This window comes from Phyllostomus discolor, chromosome 1, assembly GCF_004126475.2.
Source record: "Phyllostomus discolor isolate MPI-MPIP mPhyDis1 chromosome 1, mPhyDis1.pri.v3, whole genome shotgun sequence".
Lineage (NCBI taxonomy): Eukaryota > Metazoa > Chordata > Mammalia > Chiroptera > Phyllostomidae > Phyllostomus > Phyllostomus discolor.
Window position 1 is genome coordinate 79,202,614 of NC_040903.2, and position 22,383 is coordinate 79,224,996.

At 36.4% G+C, this 22,383-nt stretch overlaps 1 protein-coding gene across 21 annotated transcripts in view; it reads right to left on the bottom strand.

Annotated features, from left to right (window-relative positions):
• ZMYND11 (zinc finger MYND-type containing 11) overlaps nt 1-22,383 on the bottom strand; it is a 143,019-nt gene that overhangs the window by 14,707 nt on the left and 105,929 nt on the right. For 16 of the 21 annotated variants that reach the window (XM_028507224.1, XM_028507215.1, XM_028507210.1 and 13 more), the window contains 10 exons: nt 13,543-13,620; nt 12,934-13,026; nt 10,714-10,801; nt 10,119-10,174; nt 8,885-8,962; nt 7,917-8,035; nt 2,114-2,321; nt 1,646-1,714; nt 548-820; nt 61-246 (listed from right to left, as the gene is read on the bottom strand). In XM_028507224.1, the coding sequence (XP_028363025.1) occupies nt 61-246; nt 548-820; nt 1,646-1,714; nt 2,114-2,321; nt 7,917-8,035; nt 8,885-8,962; nt 10,119-10,174; nt 10,714-10,801; nt 12,934-13,026; nt 13,543-13,620 (1,248 nt within the window). The remainder of the gene's footprint in view (nt 1-60; nt 247-547; nt 821-1,645; nt 1,715-2,113; nt 2,322-7,916; nt 8,036-8,884; nt 8,963-10,118; nt 10,175-10,713; nt 10,802-12,933; nt 13,027-13,542; nt 13,621-22,383) is intronic. The other 5 variants (XM_028507228.1, XM_028507219.1, XM_028507227.2 and 2 more) reach the window with 1 other exon arrangement.

Genomic DNA, 22,383 nt, shown 5'->3' on the forward strand with positions numbered 1-22,383 from the left:
CTTCATCATATCTGTGGTACATTTTTGAATAGTCAGATTCTAAAATGTATTGATATTTACCCACTGCTTCTTCTTGGTCTGAGAAATCAGTTGTTTGTGCTGTGTTGCTAGCTTCTTGATTTCCTCTACAAACTCTTCTTTACACTTTTCCTTTACTTGTTTACATTTTCTGTCCATCTCACCCTGCATATTGGCGACAGCTTTATTTACAGCTTGTCTTTTTTCTTCTTCCATTTCAGAACGCAGCTGAAATGAAAGACAAGTTAACACACAGATTTCAAAACAAAATTAAAGACCTTAATACACGGTTTCTACTTAAACGATGTACCTCTTCCCTTTATGTCACTGAGAGCTGTGAATATTCAGGCAAGAAAAGTACTGTTACTGATTAACATATTATAAAATTATTATTATCTTATTTTACACTTCCAGTTTGAGTGTACTTCTAAGTTTTAAAAAGTAGCTACATGGTTGACACACGAGTGAAAAAACCTAAACTGTTACACAAAATGAATCACTCACCACATGTGCTAGTTGGGTTCCTTACCTTTTCTAGAGCTTCTCGGACAACTCTTTCAGTTTCTCGCTTGTGATCAGACTTCATTCGGTCTTTAAAGTCATTGAAAATTTTGGTGTATTTGTCGTGGCACATGCTTTGACACACTCCATCACTGGTGGTCTGGGTGCTTCGATGCAGCATTCTTGGTGAAGAGGCACTTAACTTCTTGGTCTGCGTTGACACTGAAACTTTTTCAATTGGCTGAGGCATTGTGGGGATTTCCTGGCTGGAACTGACTGCTTCAGTTTCAGGCTCTGGTTCCTAAAGGGTAATGAAAGTGCTTCAATGTAAAACAAAACCATTAACTCACTATGTTTAAGAATAAGCTCTATCAATATAACAGTGATATACATAAATGGCCATATTAAGAAACATTAAAAAAAACCCATGTAATTACGATGGCAAATTCTATTAGGTGTATTTTACCACAATTAAAAATAAACAAAAATAATGGGAAAAAAAGAGCAATTAACAGCTACAAAAATTCCAAACAGTAACTTCATCTATAATTTCATTATGTATTAATACTATAACTTTTGTATTTAAAAGACTAAACAAAAAATTATCATACAAAATTATTATCAATTTATAGTCACTTTTTTTGGACTAGATTCATTAATAAATTTCCTAAAATCCTAAACCGTTTTTCACTGAACATGTGTTTAGATTATACCCAGGCTTACAACTGGTTTTAAAACATGCATGGATTATACACTTTTAAGAGGTTTAACCATTGTTTTCTCTAGTTTTAAAATGATGGTCTAATTGATGTACTAGATAAACACTTTGTGTTTAATAATGCTATGAGAATGTATCAGAGTTCCAGGAAATGCCACACAAAGTGCCCTCTCACTTGGCCAGTGGTTGCTTAATTGAGGCAGAGACTCTTGGCACATGCGCGTTGATACTCCAATGATAGCACATAATGACAGAAAGACCAAAAGACTGGATTCAAAGTTGGTTGGTATTATTTGACTGATGGCAATGCATTTCACAAGTACACATCACAAGCAATTGTCTTGACCATAACTTTGAAAACATTTGCTGTGTCAATGCCACCTGGAAACTGCAAGGTGCAAAACTTACTTCTTTTTTGGGTTCCACACTTTGATTACGTCGCCCTTTCTTTGCTCTTGGTTCTTGAGTGACCTTTAGCTGTGGGCATCATAAAAGAGCATTATTATTCCAGACACTATGAAACACTTCTCTGCTGAAAATACTAGCCATGGACCCACAGTTAAGTAGTAACTTGTTTCGTTTCACAAAGTTACTGCTTACTTATTACTGCTCTGATGTGCAAGGCTTGAAGGAGCCAATGCACCTTCAGAAGGGGAGTAGTGCACTTAACTCTCTTCAGACTGACAGGGTCATATCAGGGTTGTGGGCAGCTTAGCTCCATGAACTGAGTTCAGTTTCTTTTGCAGAGTACTTTACAAATGTTTACATGAATCAAAGGAGAAATGTCAGAATCTGCTCTTTACAGTGAGGAGTGGGCACTAACAACGTTCACATTTATAATAACTGATAGGTTATTTCTGTGGGGACACTGCACACCTGCTCATTGCTGGTGGAAGAGATACTGGACTCAGCCTCCTCCTCCCCACGGTCCTCATTCTTAGACTTCCAAAATCTTCCTTCACGAAGGAAACGCTGATGCAGTTCCAGCTCATCACAAGCCTTTTTCCAACCCATACTGCGCTTAACATGCAGCCGATGGACGTTGACTGTGATGTCCTGTATGTTTTCAGAAGGAATCCAAGCCCTACCAACATTTAAAGGTACAGTTAGAAATTACCAAAATGGTAGTGGACTCTAACTACTGTAAAGTATGATTTATGGATATTAATTTACTGAGGCTGTTAGTTGTGGCTTGAATAAAAACTCTTACCAAGTAGAAAACAGGTGAGGTAACTTTTGTGTTTTTAGTCATCAAAGTTCTCAGAATTGAAATGATTCAAATATCTCAGAACTGTTTACTGTTTTCTTTAACCAGCTTAAGCTTGCAATGTATATATTCTACATTAAGTCCTTTTTAAAATGTTACCTCTTCTTGATCCAAATATTCTAAAGAAGTTATTCAAAATCTAGTTATTTGCAGATGAGAACTACAGAGTCATTTGAAAATATGAAGAAATTTTCAGGAAATGTGTACACTGATATGAGGGCTTTCAAAAACTTGTATTTGTTTAGTTATATTTATATCACATTCCTATTCGTTACATGAACCAAGATTAATAGAGAGAAGTGTTTGTATCATTTAGCAACCAAGTAGGCAGCTATGAACACAACTTCAAGTGCCTTTGAATTATGTGTAATACTGATCTAAAACTACAGAATAAAAAACTGTATTTGGCTTTATTGGGGGAAATGCTGAAAATTCAGGAAAATTTTCCTATGCACTAATCATCAGACTGGACTTAAATCAATACCATCTAGAATGTTGCTTACTGTGTGCTGGTGGAAGGTGCCATAAAGCATACAACAGTGAATGAGACCTATCTGATCTTGAGTGTTAACGGTCCCTTTGGCAGATGAAGAAGATATTGTCCAGACAGGGTTAAACTGGGATGGAGCCCAGTGAGGGTACTCACTGTGCCTAATTACTAGGATGGCACTTATACACATCTTGCCTCTGCCTTTAAGGACTTTACACTTTGTCAGATGAAAATGAAATGCAGCAGGCAGTCAAGGTGATGCTAGGGTGCTCTAGAGAGGAACAGAATTTCACTTGGTTGTAAGTAGTCACTGGGTTTCACCTGGGCTTGATCTTCAAAGATATGTAAGATTTAGACAGGTGACCAATAGAGGGGAGAAATTTGAGGCAGAAGGAATGTCACAAATGAGAAGAAAATCCCAAAGGTGTGTGAGCAACAGTAGGAAGACATTTTCTAGAGCACAGGGGATGGGATACAGCACTATGAAAACACAAGGATTTATTCTTTTCGGCCTTCTGTTTAAAATGTGTAAGGTGTCACAGTTTTCATTCCTGGCCTACAATTATGGAGTTCTAGAAACATGAGGCCTGTGACTGTTCTGAAGGAATCTTAGAGAATCATGGCACATAAGCCTACGTCATAAATAGCAGCTTCTACAAGCGAGTTAGAAGTCAATTGTTTTAGAATTTAAAAGCACATTTTATATAATATTCCATATACTGTGATACATAAAATTAAGCTTGAACTATCATGTAAATATTTATAAATTTCACATCAACAGTGTCTCCTCTGATGTAAGTGCTTTATTAGAAATCAAAGTAAAATCCACTTTGAAAATTCTTAACTCTAATGCAAAGAGGGCACAGGAAATTTTGCTTGTGGAAGGTTCCTTGCCATTAGGACCTTGAATAAATACTGTATTTACTCTTTCAGTCAACAAATACTTATTTATTTTTATTATAATTATTGTTCAAGTACAGTTTTCTGCCTTTTACCCCCATCCCAGCCCACCCCCAGCTCTCCCTCCCTCCTGTTTCCACCCCCACTTGCTTTTGTCCATGTGTCCTTTATACGTTCAACAAATATTTACTGAGTGCCTACTATGTACCAGGCAATCAATATAAGTATTTTAGTTCACGTTTTAAAAGCAGTGGGTTTTTAGAGAGATTCCTGTTTTGAACAGTGCTGACTACCTGGAACAAATTCTTGAACTAGGAGAGTATTTTCTCCTTATCTATTTATCCCTTGGATATAATAAAATTGATTCATACCTATTGTTGATATGGGAATTAATTCTCAATGTAGTTCATAATACATTCCTATCTTTTTTTAAACATTTTATTTATTTTTTTAGAGAGAGGCAAGGGAGGAGGGAATGAAACATTGATGCAAGAAATATTGATCCAAGAAAGGAACATCTACTGGTTGACTTTTGAATGCACCCTGACTGGGGATGGAACCTGCAACCCAGGCACATGCCCTGACCCGAGACAACTGCCAACCTTTCGCTTTGTGAGATGACATCCACCAATTGAGCCATACTGGTCAGGTCAGGGCCCCATCGTCTTTTAATCACCTCCAAAACTGTAGGTAATCAGATTTCAGTTTTAAAGAGTACCAGTGGAGCCCTGGCTGGTGTAGCTCAGTGGATTGAGCATGGGCTGCAAACCAAAGCATCGCAGGTTCTATTCCCAGTCAGGGCACATGCCTGGGTTGCAGGCCACGGCCCCAGCAACGGCACATTGATGTTTCTCTCTCTCTTTCTCCCTCCCTTCCCTCTCTAAAAATAAATAAAAAATCTTAAAAAAAAAAAAAAGAGTACCAGTTGGGTATGCAATCTGATCTACAAAAGATAAAAACCAAAATGGCAAACACTCCGTAATTTAAAGAGTTTAATGAACAGAGGTATAATCTAATTTAGCTGTATCTATACATCTGTCAAATCTGAATGCTCTAAATATATGCAGAATAAAATGGCTCAGGGATCTGATGGCAAATGAACCCAAAACGTTCTATTTTCTTCTTCATAGTACCCCATTTCCTGCCAGCTCCTTCTGGCTGTGCCATCCCACCCTCCAGCTACATGCAGCAGAGTTAGCCTTGTTGGCACAAATACCTTATCAGCTACTTTTTTCCTCTGGCAGGCAAAGCCCTGCAAATCCTACAAGAATCCCATTTATACTCAGAGGGATCACAGTCACCTTTCTTCCTGGAAACTTACAACTCGTTCAGGGTCAAAGGGATGGAGAAGCACATTCTGAGTGTACAGAAGGGACTAGTCTGAAACCATTTAAGTTTTTTTCTCCTACCCACATGTAAAGATATGATAAACTGGCAAAAGAATATTTACTCATGGTGACTGCTGCATAGCAATGTGAATGTATTTAAATAAACTGTTTATTAATGAAAACTTACAGGTGGTGGCACTTACTGACCATCTCTTCTTGGTGTATAACATGCGGCTTAAGTAATTAAAATTCATGGGTATAATTTTTATAAAGTTTGTTTTTCAGTAAATCAAATATTCTAACATGATAGAGTATAATTTTTTAAGGTACTCCCTCATCAATCCTTCACTTCAAATATCGTATTGGTCATACTGTAACCAGGAAAGGAAAAGACTATACTCATAGTAAAGTTGTAGAGCTTTTATTTTCTAAAATAAAAGCCTCTGCATCCCATCTGTTCAGAATTTTTTAGATAAAATCTTCCAGGAAATAAGAAGTTTCTGGAAAAATAAACAAACAAACAAACAAACTCTGGAAATGTAATTTTGTTTTAATTCTTCCTTCAGATGACAAATTTACTCTAAGGACTCAAGTAGATTGATTAGCTTGAGTTTTCTTTTAAAATATTTTCTGCATATTGTACTAAATAACAAAGACAAATTATTAATAAAATATCACAAAGATACTATAAAGCTGTTTGAAAACTGGTGAAAAAAATTACAGTTAAAAATTCTGATTGTTATTCTAACTTAACATTATGGTTCTAAAAAAATAACTGAACACTTGTTTTCTCTTAGTTAACTGTGTTTTATTTAGTGAAATTTTAAAAATTGAATCAATTTTCTCCTCTGTAGTTTGCACATTTGTATTGTAATGTGAAAACCTTTATAATGCTACATACCAGGCTTTATGCTTAGATCTCATATATAAAAATTTCTTTAAATCCTGCAACCTCTTATAAGCTAGGTACTATTGAGGTCCCCATTACACAAGTGAGCAAACAAGGCTCAGAGAGACTAAATAACACGTCAAAGACTGTAGTAGTAAATGATGGTTCAAGGACACATACCCAACCACTCGACCTTCCTTGGTATCAATTTAGAGATTTCTACAGATTAGTGTTTCTATAGGGAGATTGCCCTTACTCACATGTGAAATGTGCACTGCTTCTCCTGCCTGTTTGGTGGGAAACTGAAACAAACTGAATATGATGTCCTGAGCATGAAGGGAACATGGTAGGTATAAAGGACCCATGGACAATGACAATGGGGAAGGGTTGGGGGGGTGGGGGGGGGACTGAATGTGGAACAGGAGTGGACATGGCAGGGGAGAGCAATGGGGGAAAATAGGGACAGCTGTAACTGTATAATAAAAATTTTTTTAAAAGAATTACCACTTAATAATCATCCACTTAAAATGTTCATTTTCTAGTGAATTATGGTTATTATTATTTAGCTAATGGTTCTTGCTATGAAAGCAGTGTCAACTAAGCACACATCTATCTATGAAAGAACTACTTTTTTGGAAATTTATACTTTCACAGGTTTCTCAAAACTAAACTTCTATTTATATGCAGACTAGGCAAAAAGTCACTATGGAAAAGAATCAAGTTCCTCGTTCTGTAGCTTCTCTTAAAGTAATAACAACTACACAACATACTTTTTCTCCAGGCATGACAGGTAACAAGACACTTCACGGATTGTAAATTTAAATCCTTGTACAGTGTGTGATATAGATCATGCAACTGACTTTTGGCACTGTTCCCCTTTAATTTAATATTTGTGTTAAATGAACCCCCCACCCCAAATTTCATATGAATTGTATGTCCTATTATGCCTTAATTAGTTAGTTCAATCTTTGAGTACTATGGTAGTTCACAATACTTGAATTCACCTTTAGAGTCAATGCTATTATGACACATTATTTAGAACAGTATTTTAGACTATCTAATTTTCAATGTGAAGTAAAATTTAAGACCTTAATATCACAATAAAGGAGGTAGCTATAATTTTGTTCTATGGTTTAGCATTTTTTTGTGAAATACCTAACTATGCAAAAATAATTTTATAGTAACAAAAAAAGAGTCTTTACCCTTGGGATAAATATATTATTATACTGTGAAAATTTACATTTTTAGGCTTTGCTATATATCTATCCCTAGCAACAGAAACATTAAAATCTAGATTGAAAACAATGTCTGACAGTTCTATGCATGTAATTCTTATGCACACAAGACAGATTTTCATATACATTAGATCACAAGACTGACATTCTCTTCTCTCCTAGGTTGGTTATTTTTACCTATGGCTTTTTAACAGAGCCTTGAAAAGATGGTCAAAACAACCATAATAACATTACAATACTACAAAATGGACACATATTAAGAACCATTCCCCTCCACTGCCATCAGTATTCAAGCTGAGCATTAACATGCATTTGACTTCAACAGTGTCAGTTACTGAAATTGCCTTGCTTATTAGTAAACAGTATCTAAAATATGCCTAAAATCACAATTAGTAGAAATGTCATTGTTAGTTGCCTACTCCAGTTATGTACTGACTTGTTTCTCCAATTTAAAAGGAATTTCATGCTATTTCTGAAGAAGCAGCCACCAAACACCGACAGCAGCCGGACTGGGTCTCAAGAATACCCCAGAAGCTCAGCTATTACTGCTGCACATGGGAACGTGATTACCTTTGATGGTGGTGACCGAAGAAGCGGACGTCAACCTGATTGTCCTCTTTCTGCATGACTTTGGCTGGCCAGAATCCAAAACCTTTCATTTTAGCCCAAACCAGTTCATGATTAGGTATCTGGAATAAAATGTGTGACCCTGTCATATTACTTTCAAAGTATTAAATATAAGTCTATCATTAACTATTTAGTCAAGTATAATTCATTATTTTGAAATATTTCTAACTCCTAACCAAACACAAAGAGCTTTTTATTCCCCTGGGATTGACTGATTTTGCTACCAAGAAAACCACCAAAAATTAAAATTTGCATTGAAGTAAAATATAGACCTTTATTTCTGAGAAGAGATAGGAAAAATACTCGCATTATAGAATGAGTTTATGGGGCCAAAAAGAAGGGTCTTACTGTGGTTTGTGAGCCTATTAGAAGAGGGAGAATTTTAAGCCCTAGATTCAAACCTATCTAATCAGAGATCTAAATTTTAATATAACTTTCAAGTGACTGAGAAGCACAGTAACTTCTCAAGACTCGCTGCTCTCAGGTGGCCTTTTGTAATACACCCCTCCCTATACCTTTGGAGCCCCCAGAACATTCATAGGCTTCTTATCAGCACCTTTCTGGAAATGATGTCATTTTAGGGGAAATTATATACCTATAAACCTATATAAAGCCATAGATTTCTTGTGAAGAATGAGAGGAAAAGCAAAAATACATTTTATTTTATACTATATTTATTATATTATGGGACTCAATATTTATTCTTCAATTCCTCATTTTAAAGTCACAAATGGATAACAATCCCAAATTGTTGTTTCCATGTCTCAGTTTTTATACTCATTAAAATCGTAAGTACTGATATAAAGAAACATTTGGGAAGGATCATAATCTTTAAGCAAACTGGAAATAAACTTCCTTAGAGCACCATACATTTAAAAGGTAAAAGACAAAAATTACAAAATATCACCTACACAAGGATAGCAGAACCAATTATCAGGACGAGCATTTGACAAATAGAAGCAGTTCTTGCAAAGCTGTAGCTCATCCAGCTGAAAAAAGAAAAGCCACCATTTTAGCCTACATAAAATATGTATGCACATTCAACTATATAAAATTGATTCAGTAAACTAACATTCTCATTCATGTACACAAATACCCTTAAATCTTGTTCCTAAGCTTTAGTTTTCAACAATACTGGAAAAGCCTTCCACTTTCCTGTTCAAAACACCCCCATGGTCACAGGCTGCACTTAAAACAGAAAACAAATTCCTTACACAAGGCCTGGCATGTTTGACCTCTCCTTTTCAGCCTCACTGGTGGTGCCTTTGACCATTTAGCACTTGGATTAATGCAATTTCCTCAGAAAGGTCTTCCTCATTCATGATATAAAATATCCACTACCAATAATAGTGGATATTTTAGCAGTGGTTTGAATAGCAGTCCTTACTTTGCCTCATTCTCCATTTTAGTCCTTGTTTTCTTTCATAACATTCTTTTACACCTTATAAAGAAACATTTTTGTCTGTTTCTTTTTTGAGTCTCCCTCTTCAGAATACAGTTCCATGAGCAGAACGCCAGTACCTTGATCACCATTTCCTTCCTCCTAATGCACTGCATAGCACTTAGTAGACACTCAATAAATATTTGCTAAATGAAATTTTAAAGTCAAATTTGAAATGAATTCAAGGGACAAAACTTTTATACAATTAAGATACTTTTGCAAAGACAATATTGTTACAGATGAATGCTTCAAATAAGAAAGACCACACACACACACACACACACACACACAAAAACCTTCCCAAAATAAGTATTTCATTTATTGTATAAATATGAACTTTGTTATTTGGTTGTTGTTTTTTTCTTTTGCTTAGGTAGTATCTTTCATTCAGTAACTGTAACATTTGTTGAGTGTCTGCCTCATACAAAACATGTCAATGAATTACATATCTAATACCTTAAGGGAAATTAAAGAGCAAAGTTTCTTCATAGAAGTTACTTAGTAACTAAATCTCCCAGGATGTCTCTGAGAATAGTCTGCCAGAATTTCCCCCACTCCATTTGCATTATTTCCCACGTATGCCAAACACGGACATAAAATTATATTTAAAGGAAATGACACAATTAAAATATATTTAAAATGAGTGGAATTCTGAAATTAACTTGGAATACAGTAAGAGTTTAATTACTAGGCATGGACAGTACCTCATGACAGGTATCTTTATACAGCATCCTTGCTATGTCAGCTTGCTCACTGTCTGCTATAATTAAAGAAAGATACCTATTACCAATAATCTGAAAACACAATACTATCAAAATTATTAAACTCATTTAAATTTTCTTGCAGTTTGACAAATGTGGACATATACCATATACCAATAAACCAAAATGTGTATTTTAAATGAAGTTCAGGCCACAAAATAAAATTGTATAGGCAGCTTTAATTACTCAGCCTTTCTTTACCTTTAAATGATAGGGTATTACTGGGGAAATGATCAGAACGAGTCACAGTGCTTATAAGAAGCCTCTCAACTAAGTTTACAAATTTATACACAAAACTATAAAAAGTAATACTTTCATCACTTAATATACTAGTGTTTTGCTTCTGGACAATTCTATAAGCTATAACTACATTACCAAATATTTTAAAGATTAAACCAGAACTATTACTTAGAGATCATTAAAATATTAATTTTATAAAATTAATAAAATATATTTTATACTTTATAAAATGTATTTCTCAACATAGAATGGAAATGGTATGAAAAAATGCAAAAGCAAACACAAAAAAATATTCAACCTCCATAGAAAATCACTGTGTTGTGGAGAAGCAGCTGAGCATCAGCTTTGAACTCTTCATAACTTCGGTATTTCCCTTCATTTACTTTCTGCAGTGGTCAGAAACAAAATGGCAAAAGAGTTACTAATGAAAATATTTGTCTGTGTTATGCTAATATGGTTAGAATATGGGACAGGATAGAATTTCCCAGAATGACATCATGGCTACTCCCGTGTTTCCCAATATTGATGGACCATGTGTAAGAGAAACCCACAACTTCATGTGCAGTTAGAATGTGACAGGATGGTAAAGTGTGGCAGCTCTGATCTACAGCAGCCACCACTGTCCTCAGTATTAATTTACTACTAGAGTGAACCTGGCAGCCTGAACATGTCATTACATAGCAATGATAAAAGCTATTGCTAAGCTTTGTAAATAGTGAAAGCTTTGCCCAGTGTGGGGTTGACGAGACCCAGGACAATAAAGACTGGGGGGGGTTGGGAGATGGGGAAGAACTATGACAGTTTAACATAAATAAGAAGACATGTTTATAATTCTGAATTGAGACTAGGTACTAACTTATAATTTAAAAGTAAAGGCCAAGGTGTTTCTTCAGGCATTGAGGAAATGTCAGGGTTTCTCTCCTACGTTAGAGTGGTCAAAGATTTCCATTATTGAATTCTCTGTAACTTTGCCTTTAACTGCCAAAGAAAAGGATTATGGAGGAAATTTAAGGGGTTTGTGGAGGAAGACAGAATTTTTAGAAGGTATGACAAAGTTAACTTGTTAGCTAGAAAGCATTTTCTTATCCTGGTAATATTTTTAGGAAACAGGTTTGAAAATTGCTTGGCCACTAAATGCTAAAATGGTAAGGCCTCTAAAGAATAATTAAGAACCCACCTTTCTGTTGAAATTCTCCAAAACCCAATTCAGTTTCCTTTTTTCAGGAAGGCTTTCCCCCTGATTCCGAAGCTGAAGGTATCTGCCTCCTGTCTGTCATGTAGGGACATGGGGCTTATTCACGAATACTGAATTTCTAATTGTATTGGGCTCCAGTATGCTCAAGTGTTGGTGCTGTGTGGAGATCCCCAGGTGGCCTAATATATACCCAGGTGGAGGACAACTGCATCTTTGCAATTTGTGAAGTATGCACCCCCATGCGTTGCATTTTTATCTAGACTGTAAGCTCCTGAAAGCATACAAATCATATCTTCCTCTACTTTTCTTATGGGCTTTTGCTCATGACCATCATTTGCCAAGCATAGGACCAAGACACCATCCACCCACCTGGTGTTCTCTATGGAGAAAATGGGATCAAATTGGGGGATCTGAGAAGGTGACATGCAAAGACAGGGATGGGAAGGGTTAGGGAAGTGGAGTTCATTCTTTAGAGGCTTCAGGGTTTAGGAAAAGAGGCTATACCTGAGGCTATACAATCTGTCAGTAGTAAGTAAATTTTAAATTACTTGTTTTTATTTTAGCATTTGACAGCTACTTTAGGGGAACAACTTTCAATTACCCTTTCCTTCCATTGAAATAATACACCTTCAGTCTTTCACATCTGCTAAGGGGCTTAGGAAACTTTTAAGATAATTTCAAATAAATCCTGTGGTCTTCCTATAAGCTCTTATGGCCAACTGTAAGATTTAAAAATTTCAAAATGACACAAAAGGTACAGAATTAGTAATTCAAAAACCCTAACTGAAAACATGTCTAAGTGTTCTATGGAAATTTATTGTAATCAATAATTAAATATAAACAAACTTAATAATCCTTAGCTAGCATTGCTGAAATGAAGAACTTTGAAGAACTTTGTTCAAGTTCATTTCATTGTTTCCCAAGACTCCAGATTAGTCCTATGCGCTGATTTTTCTTGAAACTCCCAAGTGCTACTGCTAAAACTAGAAATCCATGTCCAGATGTGAATTCTCTAAACCTGATATTTTAAATTGACCAGACTACCATCCATTTGCTTTAACCAGCACGTATCAAGAATCTACAGGTTGCTTAAAACCAGGCCTTTTAAAAGATGACACCCAATTTGCACTAGAGTGAGCACACAAAATTTAAAACAGCAGCCATACACATGTGGTGGCCATGCCTGGCCAGTTTTACTAAGAGGCTAGGTAGGCACACCCTCGTCAAGAAAGAATGGCAACCAGAATTGCCCTGGGCTGTGAGTCTCTCAGTGACCTGGGAGCCACGGGGTGAACACAAACAGGACAGAAGGCTGGGCTTTACCTCTTGTATGGTGGGGACATCGACCGCTGAGTGCACCAGCCTCCGGTACATCGGATGTTTGCTGTCCTTCCCCTTTTTATTAAGGTCTATAGCCTGAAAGGTCATTAGATACATTAATTTTAAATGTGGCTAGAGAGAGACAGGTAAAGATCAATTTCTAAACAAGTACTTTAGAACATAATGGAAAAATGTACATAGACTACACAGTTTAACATAGCATCTCTTAAGGTTTTGACTACATAGTTTAACATAGCATCTCTTAAGGTTTTGATAGAAGTTATTTTGGAAAGGTTTATTTCATTTTAAACACTATCAAAGAAAACGTTCGTTTTGATAAATGAATTTTAAAGACATAATTATTTCTAATCTAATGCAGCTAAAGAAATGCCTGTTCTAAAACACACACACACACACACACACACACACACACTCACACAATCTAAAAGCCTACTGTAGAATTATCCATTGTATAAAAAAATGACAGTGGTAGTTCCCACCCTTCAGACTGCTCTACACACATTTGTTACTTGTCAGTCATTAACTTTTATAGAGTGGACCAGAGTGAAAACTAATTCAGAGACTTGAAAGAGCCCAGGGGGCAGGACTCACCCTCTCCTTCATGCGAGAGACAATGAACCTCAGGTATGTGCTCATCTCTTGTTTGTTTGTATTTTTCTTCTTGATGCTCTGTTAGAAACAGAAAAGGCCAGATATAAAATCTGATCTATATGTCTATATTCATGTAAAAGACTTCTAAAAATAAAAGGGTATATTCTGCAAAGATTTCACTAAAAGATGAACTACTTCCAACGTATTTGATAGAGAAATCTATGAAATTTGCATAGCAAAAATATTTACTGTACTTAGAATCAGAAAATATTACGCTGTATTTGAAATAATACCTTAGAGAACAATGCATTTATTTCTTGGTATTTTAAAGACTTAAACCAGTTTTCAGATGAAAAGAAATGACAATAATAATGATAACAAATAATGACATAATGTAGAATCACTCGTTTTACACACAAAGAAATCAATGGCTGAAGTCCATTAGTGTGCATTTAAATTCGCACTAGTGAATGGTGAATTTCAAAATAACACTATTCTTCATTAAACATGTTATTAAAAGTCTGTGTCACTTATGAATTATGTGCACTGCAGTGGCACATACCTACACATCTATTTTAAAATGCTATTGATCTATTCAGTAATAACTCCAACTTCTACTACTCTGGCCTAAAAGCTAATTAAATTCTTCAATTTACCTCTCAGAAAATCTAACCTCATATGAAGGAACAAAACAAAACAAGAATCTACTTCTTATGTCCTTTCTATACAGCAAGGAAACAAACATGGAAGACACTTGGCCATACGTAGATAACACAGCAAAGGACTGAGTAGGTCTGGACCACTATTGGACAGATGCTTTGACTTTTTCAGGCCACTACATTATTACTCCCAAAGAAACTTTATATGCAGAAAGTCATCTTAATATGCTGTATACAATGAAAGACATTTCTCATGTAACTAAGAAGTCTTAGCTAGAGCTTAAGCAAATCGATTATACACACAATATTAAAATACCTGAATAGAAAGCAAAAAAGCATTTTCTTAGCTGGAGACTGTTTCATAGACTTCACATTTAAAGTGACTAACTCCCACCACTTCTTGCCTGAATTCTTTGGTCATGCACAGACACAGTCAATGGTTTCCTCCTTACACAGCTATAAGTTATGACCTATGTACACAGCTTCCAAATTTATGCCAATTATAGAGTAGTTCTTCCCAAACCTGGCCATACTCAAAGACTCTGGTGGAATGTCTTAAAATGTAGTTGGGCTTCACCTCTGAGAATCTGAGTTGAAATTTCTAGGGAAGGCCCTGTGCTTGTTCGCTTATCTATTTAATTCCTCAGGTGGCTGTGACACATAGCTAAGACCAAGCACGAAGGGTGCAGATGTGGAGTTTAAAAGGCAATGGCATTTCTTAGACCCCAGGTTTATAATTTTTGGAGAAGGAAAGCTTTGATGTGGCTTGTGAATTCTCATTTTTAACAAGATCCCCAGTGATTTTTCATGCATACGAACATGTGAGAACTATTAATTAGTCCCATTCCGTAAGCCAGAGCACATCAGAGAACCAACCTCTGGTTCCTGCATTCTGCAAATCACACAGGAGTATAGAGGGAGTCCTCACTGGATCTGACGCACAATCAGCTTTTAATGTTTTTTGCAAAATGGGCATCCTCCCAAGCACTACTTTTTATACTAAACAGTTTGACAAACTTGGATATAAGGAAAAGCAAAAAAAGAAAGAGGGCAAGAAGGCTGCCTTTTCCCCCTCACCTCTTAAAAAACCTACTATATTCCTTTAAAAGAAAGAATAAAAACAAATGTTTCTAGCTACATGCTCTATGACATCAAATATTTTGGGCACAGTACTAAAAAAGCTGACTCCAAATAGCAATTTGATTATTAACTCATAAATTTGTATAAATTCAGATATAACAGCAGTGTATATCAGGTTAGAAGTTTTGTATGATACTATCTAGGGGTATATACGGTTCTTACAACACAGAACATACTTAGGGAAAATACACAACCACCACTACTTTATGTAGTACTGAAATAAAATGCCCCCGAAATATTGTCTGCAGTCACCTGAGTAGTGACGATGGAGATGGGAGCCTTACTGCATCTACCTTGACATAGTCCTTGGGCTGTTGTGTATGCCATGTATATGCAAAAATATGCTTTTCTCCTTTCTGTGCTCTAAACATCAACCTATGAAGTATACTTCACTGTCAGTAGGAATCTAACCTCTCCTGCTTTTAAAGCCTTAGAAAATAAAGTGATTCAATGTTTCTCTAGGGGCAACACTGATGCAGTGCTAAAATCAGAGTATTAGTATAGCCAAAGCATCCTAACTATACTATTTCTTCTTTGAAACAAAAACACTGAAAACACTTTGAAACAGTAGGAAAAACTCTATTTTACTTTGCTCAAGTTTAGGTAAATTGTGCACTAAATTGTTCCTGTTTAAATAAAAGTCCATATTAAGTTCCCATTTTCTTTCCACAGAGAATCTACACACAACATGGGTGTCACAGCTCTCACAGTGCTTCACCTATTTAAACATTTTTAAATGAACTGCTAAATTAGTGTAACCATGTGCAGCAACATTTCTTTCTTGCTGGGAAGATTGCAAATGTAGTGTTCAGACTGAAGGCCTTAAATTCACAAAATCATACAATACATATAGGATGATAATCTCATTTGTATCATGCTTAAATTTGCTTAAAGTCAAGTTGCTAAAGTATCTCTTTTCTACTATGTGCAATTAAAAGTGGTGATATGAAGTTGGAAAAATGACTATTTCAAGCAAAATGTAAAAGGAAACACAAGGGAGACAACTGACTTCCATGGCTAAATAGATATGACCTACCCCATCCTTCACAGACCCAATTCCTTCAAAGTATAACTCTTAAGAGGTGTTCTACCCCATTTAATAAAGTTCTACCCAGACTTAGATATCACTGCTGATCAATTGTGGCTGCACATTAGAACCACCCAAGGAAGCCTTTAAAAATATCAGTATCTACTGACACAAAGTTGAGGAACTGGCACAATATATCTGTGGTGGAAAGTAATGAAAATGATGACTGTCTGGGGGGAGGAGATTCAATGGTCACATTCTCTGCCTCGGTGCGACTTGGGTGCACGAGTGTGTGTGCATTTGTTCATCAAACAGTACATTCAAGACTTATGCAAACCTCTGCAAAGTAAATTTTACCTCAAAGGAAAAGCCTGCCGATGTCAAGGTGCCACCCCAGAGAGTTGATAATGCTGCTTGGAGAGAGGCTTGGGCACTCGCCAAGCCGACACCCCATGTGTTTCTAACATGTGACCCTGACTGAAAACCACTGCCTGGCATTAGAGTAAAGAGGCTATATACTTACACAAATAGGTGCAGTGGTTCCAATTGGAACCACAGCTGCTATACTGAGAATTGTCATGTATAATCTTCAAAAGTTCTTTTTAAAGTGATGCCAGATCTAGTTACTTCTCCATCTCCTTGCTCAAACAAACAAATATATCTGTTGTAACTATTTATTCATTCATTGCAGGTACTGTATTAGAAACTTCACTGGTTTGAGCTGTATACAAGGATTCATCTTGTATAAAGGAGTTTCACAGCCATATTATTTTCTTGAAAGCCTCTACTACTTTTTTATTTTCTATTGTTGCCCAATACATCTTTTCTAGTGACAAATATGGGATTCTACTGCAGACTTAGGACAAGAACTGAAATGCATACAAGCACTTGGGTTGTTAAGTGAACAGCTGCCCTGGGGCTTGGAGCTTGAGCCTGGACCTTCTGCTGCTCAGGGCGTGCCCAGGAAACTGAAAGGAGCCTGCTTCCCAAACCTATGGGCCCAGGAGCTAAGGACCCTGAACAGATGAAAAACCTCTCCCAACAATGTGTAGAGACGTAACATTTGCTATAAGATGCTTTCACATTTGCCAATCTTTTGGGCTTTCCTTCTGACAGTCTCCAGTTACAATTTGGAGATTTTCTGTTTCACACAAAAAATCAACAAAGCTTGCAGCTTCTGTCCCAAGAGCTGCACTCAAACACTTCTGGGGATTTCTTAGGTAACATGTTGTGAGCTGCCTTATGTGACATTCACAGAAGAGTGTCTCAGTTGGTACCTGTCAGTCACTTGAGAAAAAGCTTGAGAAATAGCCACTCTGACTGAAAGAAATTAAAGGGTTAGTTAGCTTTTAAGGTAATTTTGTTGTCCAAAAAGTTTATTTAGTTTTTTTCCATACAGTGGCTCTAGTAGTGTTTAGATGTCTTTAACTTCACTCAAAACAATTTTGTTAAGATTGTATTGTGACAGCTGTCATATGAGTGTGCATTTAAAAAATATTGGTGAATTTTTGTGTAGCCATTTTAATATTGGAGATGGAAGAAAATATACATTTTCAGTGTATTATGCTTTATTATTTCAAAAAAGGCAATACAACTGAAATGCCAAGATTTGTGCAGTATGTGGAGAAGGTGCTATGACTGATAAAACATGTCAAAAGTGGTTTGTGAAGTTTTGTGGTACTACTGACATTTTGGCCAAATAATTCTTTGCTGTGGGGCTGTCTTATGCACTGGAAGATGTTTAGCAGCACCCCTGGCTATTATGTCTGTTTAGTATGTCAGCTATCTCCCTCTACTGGCACTAGAAGCTAATAACGGGAGATAGCCAACAAACTAAAAGTATATAAATCAATAAAGTTATTGGTGCAAATAAAAAATGTGTCTCTTATTTTATGGAAAAAAACTAAACAGACTTTTTAGCCAACCCAATACTATTATGTTTGTAACAAAGCTAAGCAGATAGCTCTTGAACAGTTCAGAAAACATAAAAGCAATGCAGTATATTAATCTGCAGATTATCTCAAATCCAATCCTTTCTTGGGCTTTGAAGAACTCTACAGTCTACTTGCAGACCTTAGGACTCGTCAGTTAAGGCCTCTCTGTAACAGTGTGCAGCTCAGAATCCATCCTACTAAAGACCCATAAAGTTCTGGTAACTGTTCATATTACCCAGTAGCATATAGGAGTGACTTGGTCAACATTTGCACATTATCAAGAGACAAACTTTCCATTCTGTGGCCAAAGTTGTTGCAACCATTTTAAAATTACGATAATCACATGGTTCAAGCTGTTTTACAAACGTACATAAGCTATCCACTAAAGTGCAATGCTTGTAAGTGCATATAGACAACTGAGGGGCTGCTTTCCTCTACTGTAAGGGGAAAAAATAACAGAAAATCTTAAGCATCTCCCTGAATAAGAGATTCTTAAGCCAGTTACAAACAATTGCTGGGATATAGTAAATTAGATGCATCTAGTTAGATACCACAGACAAAACATGAGTAAAGTGTTACACTCAGTGACTTACAGTGTTTCTGGCTGGAAGAATGTAAAACTAACTTTTGATCCACATCTGATCATTGATTATAATGTCCAAGCATCATTATTCAAAAGGACACTCGGGATTAAATGGTCTGAAATGTTCAATGTTCCCTAGAGAGACCCTAACTTTAAATTGTAGAAACATGTAGAGAATGAACTTGTAGAAGTAACACACCAAATACCCAAAAGTGGAGGTGGGGTTGGAAGAGAATGTGCAAAATCAGAAATTGAGTTATCTTCTCCTTAGATAATGTATTTATGCTGCTGGAATTCAAATTCAAGTTTCCAAGTCTGAGACTAAAGAAAGACAAATGCCTCACCCTTTTGGGGGGTTCCCAATATCCAGAATGTTCTTCAGCAGCTGGCTCTCCAGGGTTGGCAAACTTTCTCTATGGAATGCCAGATAGCAAATATTTTAGGCTTTGAGGACACACAATTGGGGTCATTCTCCACTACTCAACTGCCATGGTGGAGAGGAAGCAGTCATAAATAATGCAGATATTCCATAAGTGTAGCTATGTTCTAACAAAACTTGTAGAAACTGAAAGTGAAATTTCTTATATAATCTTCACATCACAAAGTATTATTCCTCTTTTGTTTTTTCTTCAACCATTTAAAAATATAAATCTCATTCTCAGCTTAACAGCAGTATAAAACCAGATGAAGGGCCTGATTTGGCCCATGGTCTGTAGTTTGCCAACCCTTAACTAGTTTTAAGTTCTGGAAAGCAGGGTCCATAACAGCCTAATTCAGTCTTCTTTTGCCAGGTTCTTATATACTATCTAGCACATATTAAGGGCAAGGAGAATTGAACTCAAGATAGTCATTACTAGCCAATTTCACTGCCTACCAGAAAAAATATTCCATATCTAGTAGTTTAACTCAATATACAAGATTCATTCAAAATAAGAAACAGTTAATCACACACCCAAGATGTGTTGGCATATTCTAGCCACTATAATCTATTCTGCTTACTTCTGGGTGTGAATCAGTTCATTACTTTATGACACCTGAATATCTCTGCTGGTCTCCAACAACCAAAGGCTCACTTAAATGTTAATGAGCTCACAAATTTGGGGCACTTGCTGAGAAGCAAATTCCTGAGCCTCAGTCCAGAGTCCTTGTTCTAAACATATTTAGAACACCAGATGATTCTGGTACATGTGGCCCCTGGGTGTTAGTAAAGAAACACTAATCTGCATCTAAATTACCTACATTGTTTGAGGAATCAAGATGCTCCAGCTCTCTTCCATAACTATGTATAATCACAGAAAAAAATCATAATACATTTTATCTACACATGAATTGCCTATGTTATTACTGAAATCAGAGACTCTAAAGTATTTTCTAAGACCATTTGTAATAACTGTATATGAAGGGATGAAAATAGTCATAAGACTCCAAAGTCTGAGACTTTTAACAGTAGAGCTGTTCTGGTGGAAGTGCCCCAAAGTCCTGTCATTTCTCTCCCCACATCACTGGGACCCCAGTAGCCCCATCAATGACAATCATATTTTAGGATAATTTTCTAAGAATATACTACATTCAGTCTTTTTCATCCTCAGTACTGACACACTGAAATTAACTCTCTATTAAGATCAAAAGATCAGAAAATCACACCTACTGCCAGTTTTAATGGTGGAAAACGTGGCTTACTCACTTCTGTATGTGAGGTGTACCAAACATTTAATCATGTGGATTCCCTTTAACACTAATCCTCAAACTCCACAACCAATCAGCAAGTTATCTGCACTTGAGTTTCTGGCAATAGTTCTTACTTTTTTTTTAAGTTAAAGAAAGGTAAATTTAAGTTTTTAAACATCTCTTAAGCTGTCGCAAATATGTCTTCTTACACACAACTGCAAGTTGGAACTCTAAGGATAACATAAACCACTAAGAATGTCCTGAGGTGGATAACCTGGAACATGGTAGCAAACGCAGCTCCACTCACAGCCCCTGGTTCCTACTGTGTGCAAATTGGTCTTGCAAAGCCACTAATGCATAGTGTTTCTAGACTTGTTCAACCAATTTACAAACGGCACTGAGTGCTACTCCAGGATCTATATTTATTAATTTTTATAAACTCAGCTCTTTGTGCTAATTGAGGTCATTAATTTATGACTAAGTCCAGATGATATAATCAGCTTTGAGCTTTGTAGCATTCAGTCTTGGATGACTTACAAACTATTAAAGTATCTCTAAACTCTACAGGCCACAAAACCAACTGGTATTGTAAAAATATGTAGCATTTCTTAATCCACTACATCCACATATTCACAAAAATTGCTGAAATATTAGCTACAGAGAGGAGTGTTATTATGTATGTCAGAAATTTTATCATTCAATATTAAAATGCAGTTTGAAGGATAACTTTAAGCTCCTTTGTGGCATATTATAAGAACTAGAGAATAGAAAAGGCACATTCAGAGAAACTTGATGCAACCAGGTTGTGTATCTAGTTGTTCCTCACCTTCTACACAATACTAATTTTTAAAAGAACAAGATTCAAAAGGCAGAGAGAGAATGCATTCCTCAGTGGAGCAAATCTTTCCATTATTTTCTGAAAATAAGTTACCCATCTCTCTGTTTTCAGGTCAAGGAATGAGTATTATTTGTTCTCTGCTCACACAGGTTGACACCAGCCAAGGGGAATACTACCTGCCCACCTGTCCACATCTCCCCCTCCCACCTCATGCATTTGCAGACAATACAAGGGAGCCCCCAAACCCCAAGAATTTATATATAAAAAACTGTGTATTTATTCTTACATGTCTAAACTTCAGTCACCTTCAAAGTACTCTCCAATTCATGCAATTACACCTATTGAGACTTTTTTCCACTGCTCAAAACAGGTTTTGAACTTGTCGATTTTGATGCCTGTTAGTGCTGCTGCTGCTTTTTGTTTTACCTCTTTCACATCAACAAAATGTTTCCCTTTGAGGACTTTTTCCATCAGGGGGAACAACAAAAATAAAATTGCTCAGGACAAGATCAGATGAATAGGGAGGGTGGGGCACGGGCTTCACTCTGTTTTTGGTCAAAAACTGCTGAACATTCAGCACAGTGTGGGCAGGTGTGCTTTGAAATCCCCTATCACAAAACAGTCAAAGGTGTTGAAAGAGTCTTCAAAAAAATTCACTGAAACTGAATGCAGCCTCTCACAACACCACCAACTACTACACTAATACAGATGGGTTTCTAGAACACTCACTTATCAAGGAAAGCCTGTACTACAAGAGACCTGCCCTCCTGAAGATAACTCCGTTTTTTGGGGGTCCCACCCTTGTAAAAGGAAACTGCCCTTTGTATTATTTTCAGTTCATCATTGCTGAAAACACTAAATGAGCTTTCTGTTTATCTAGATTAAGTAGTAACCATCCTAATATAGAACCCAGCCCACCTATATTATATCCTCAATCCCTTAGAATTAAAAATCAAAGATACCCTGCTGTTGCAGCTCAGTGGCTTGAGCTC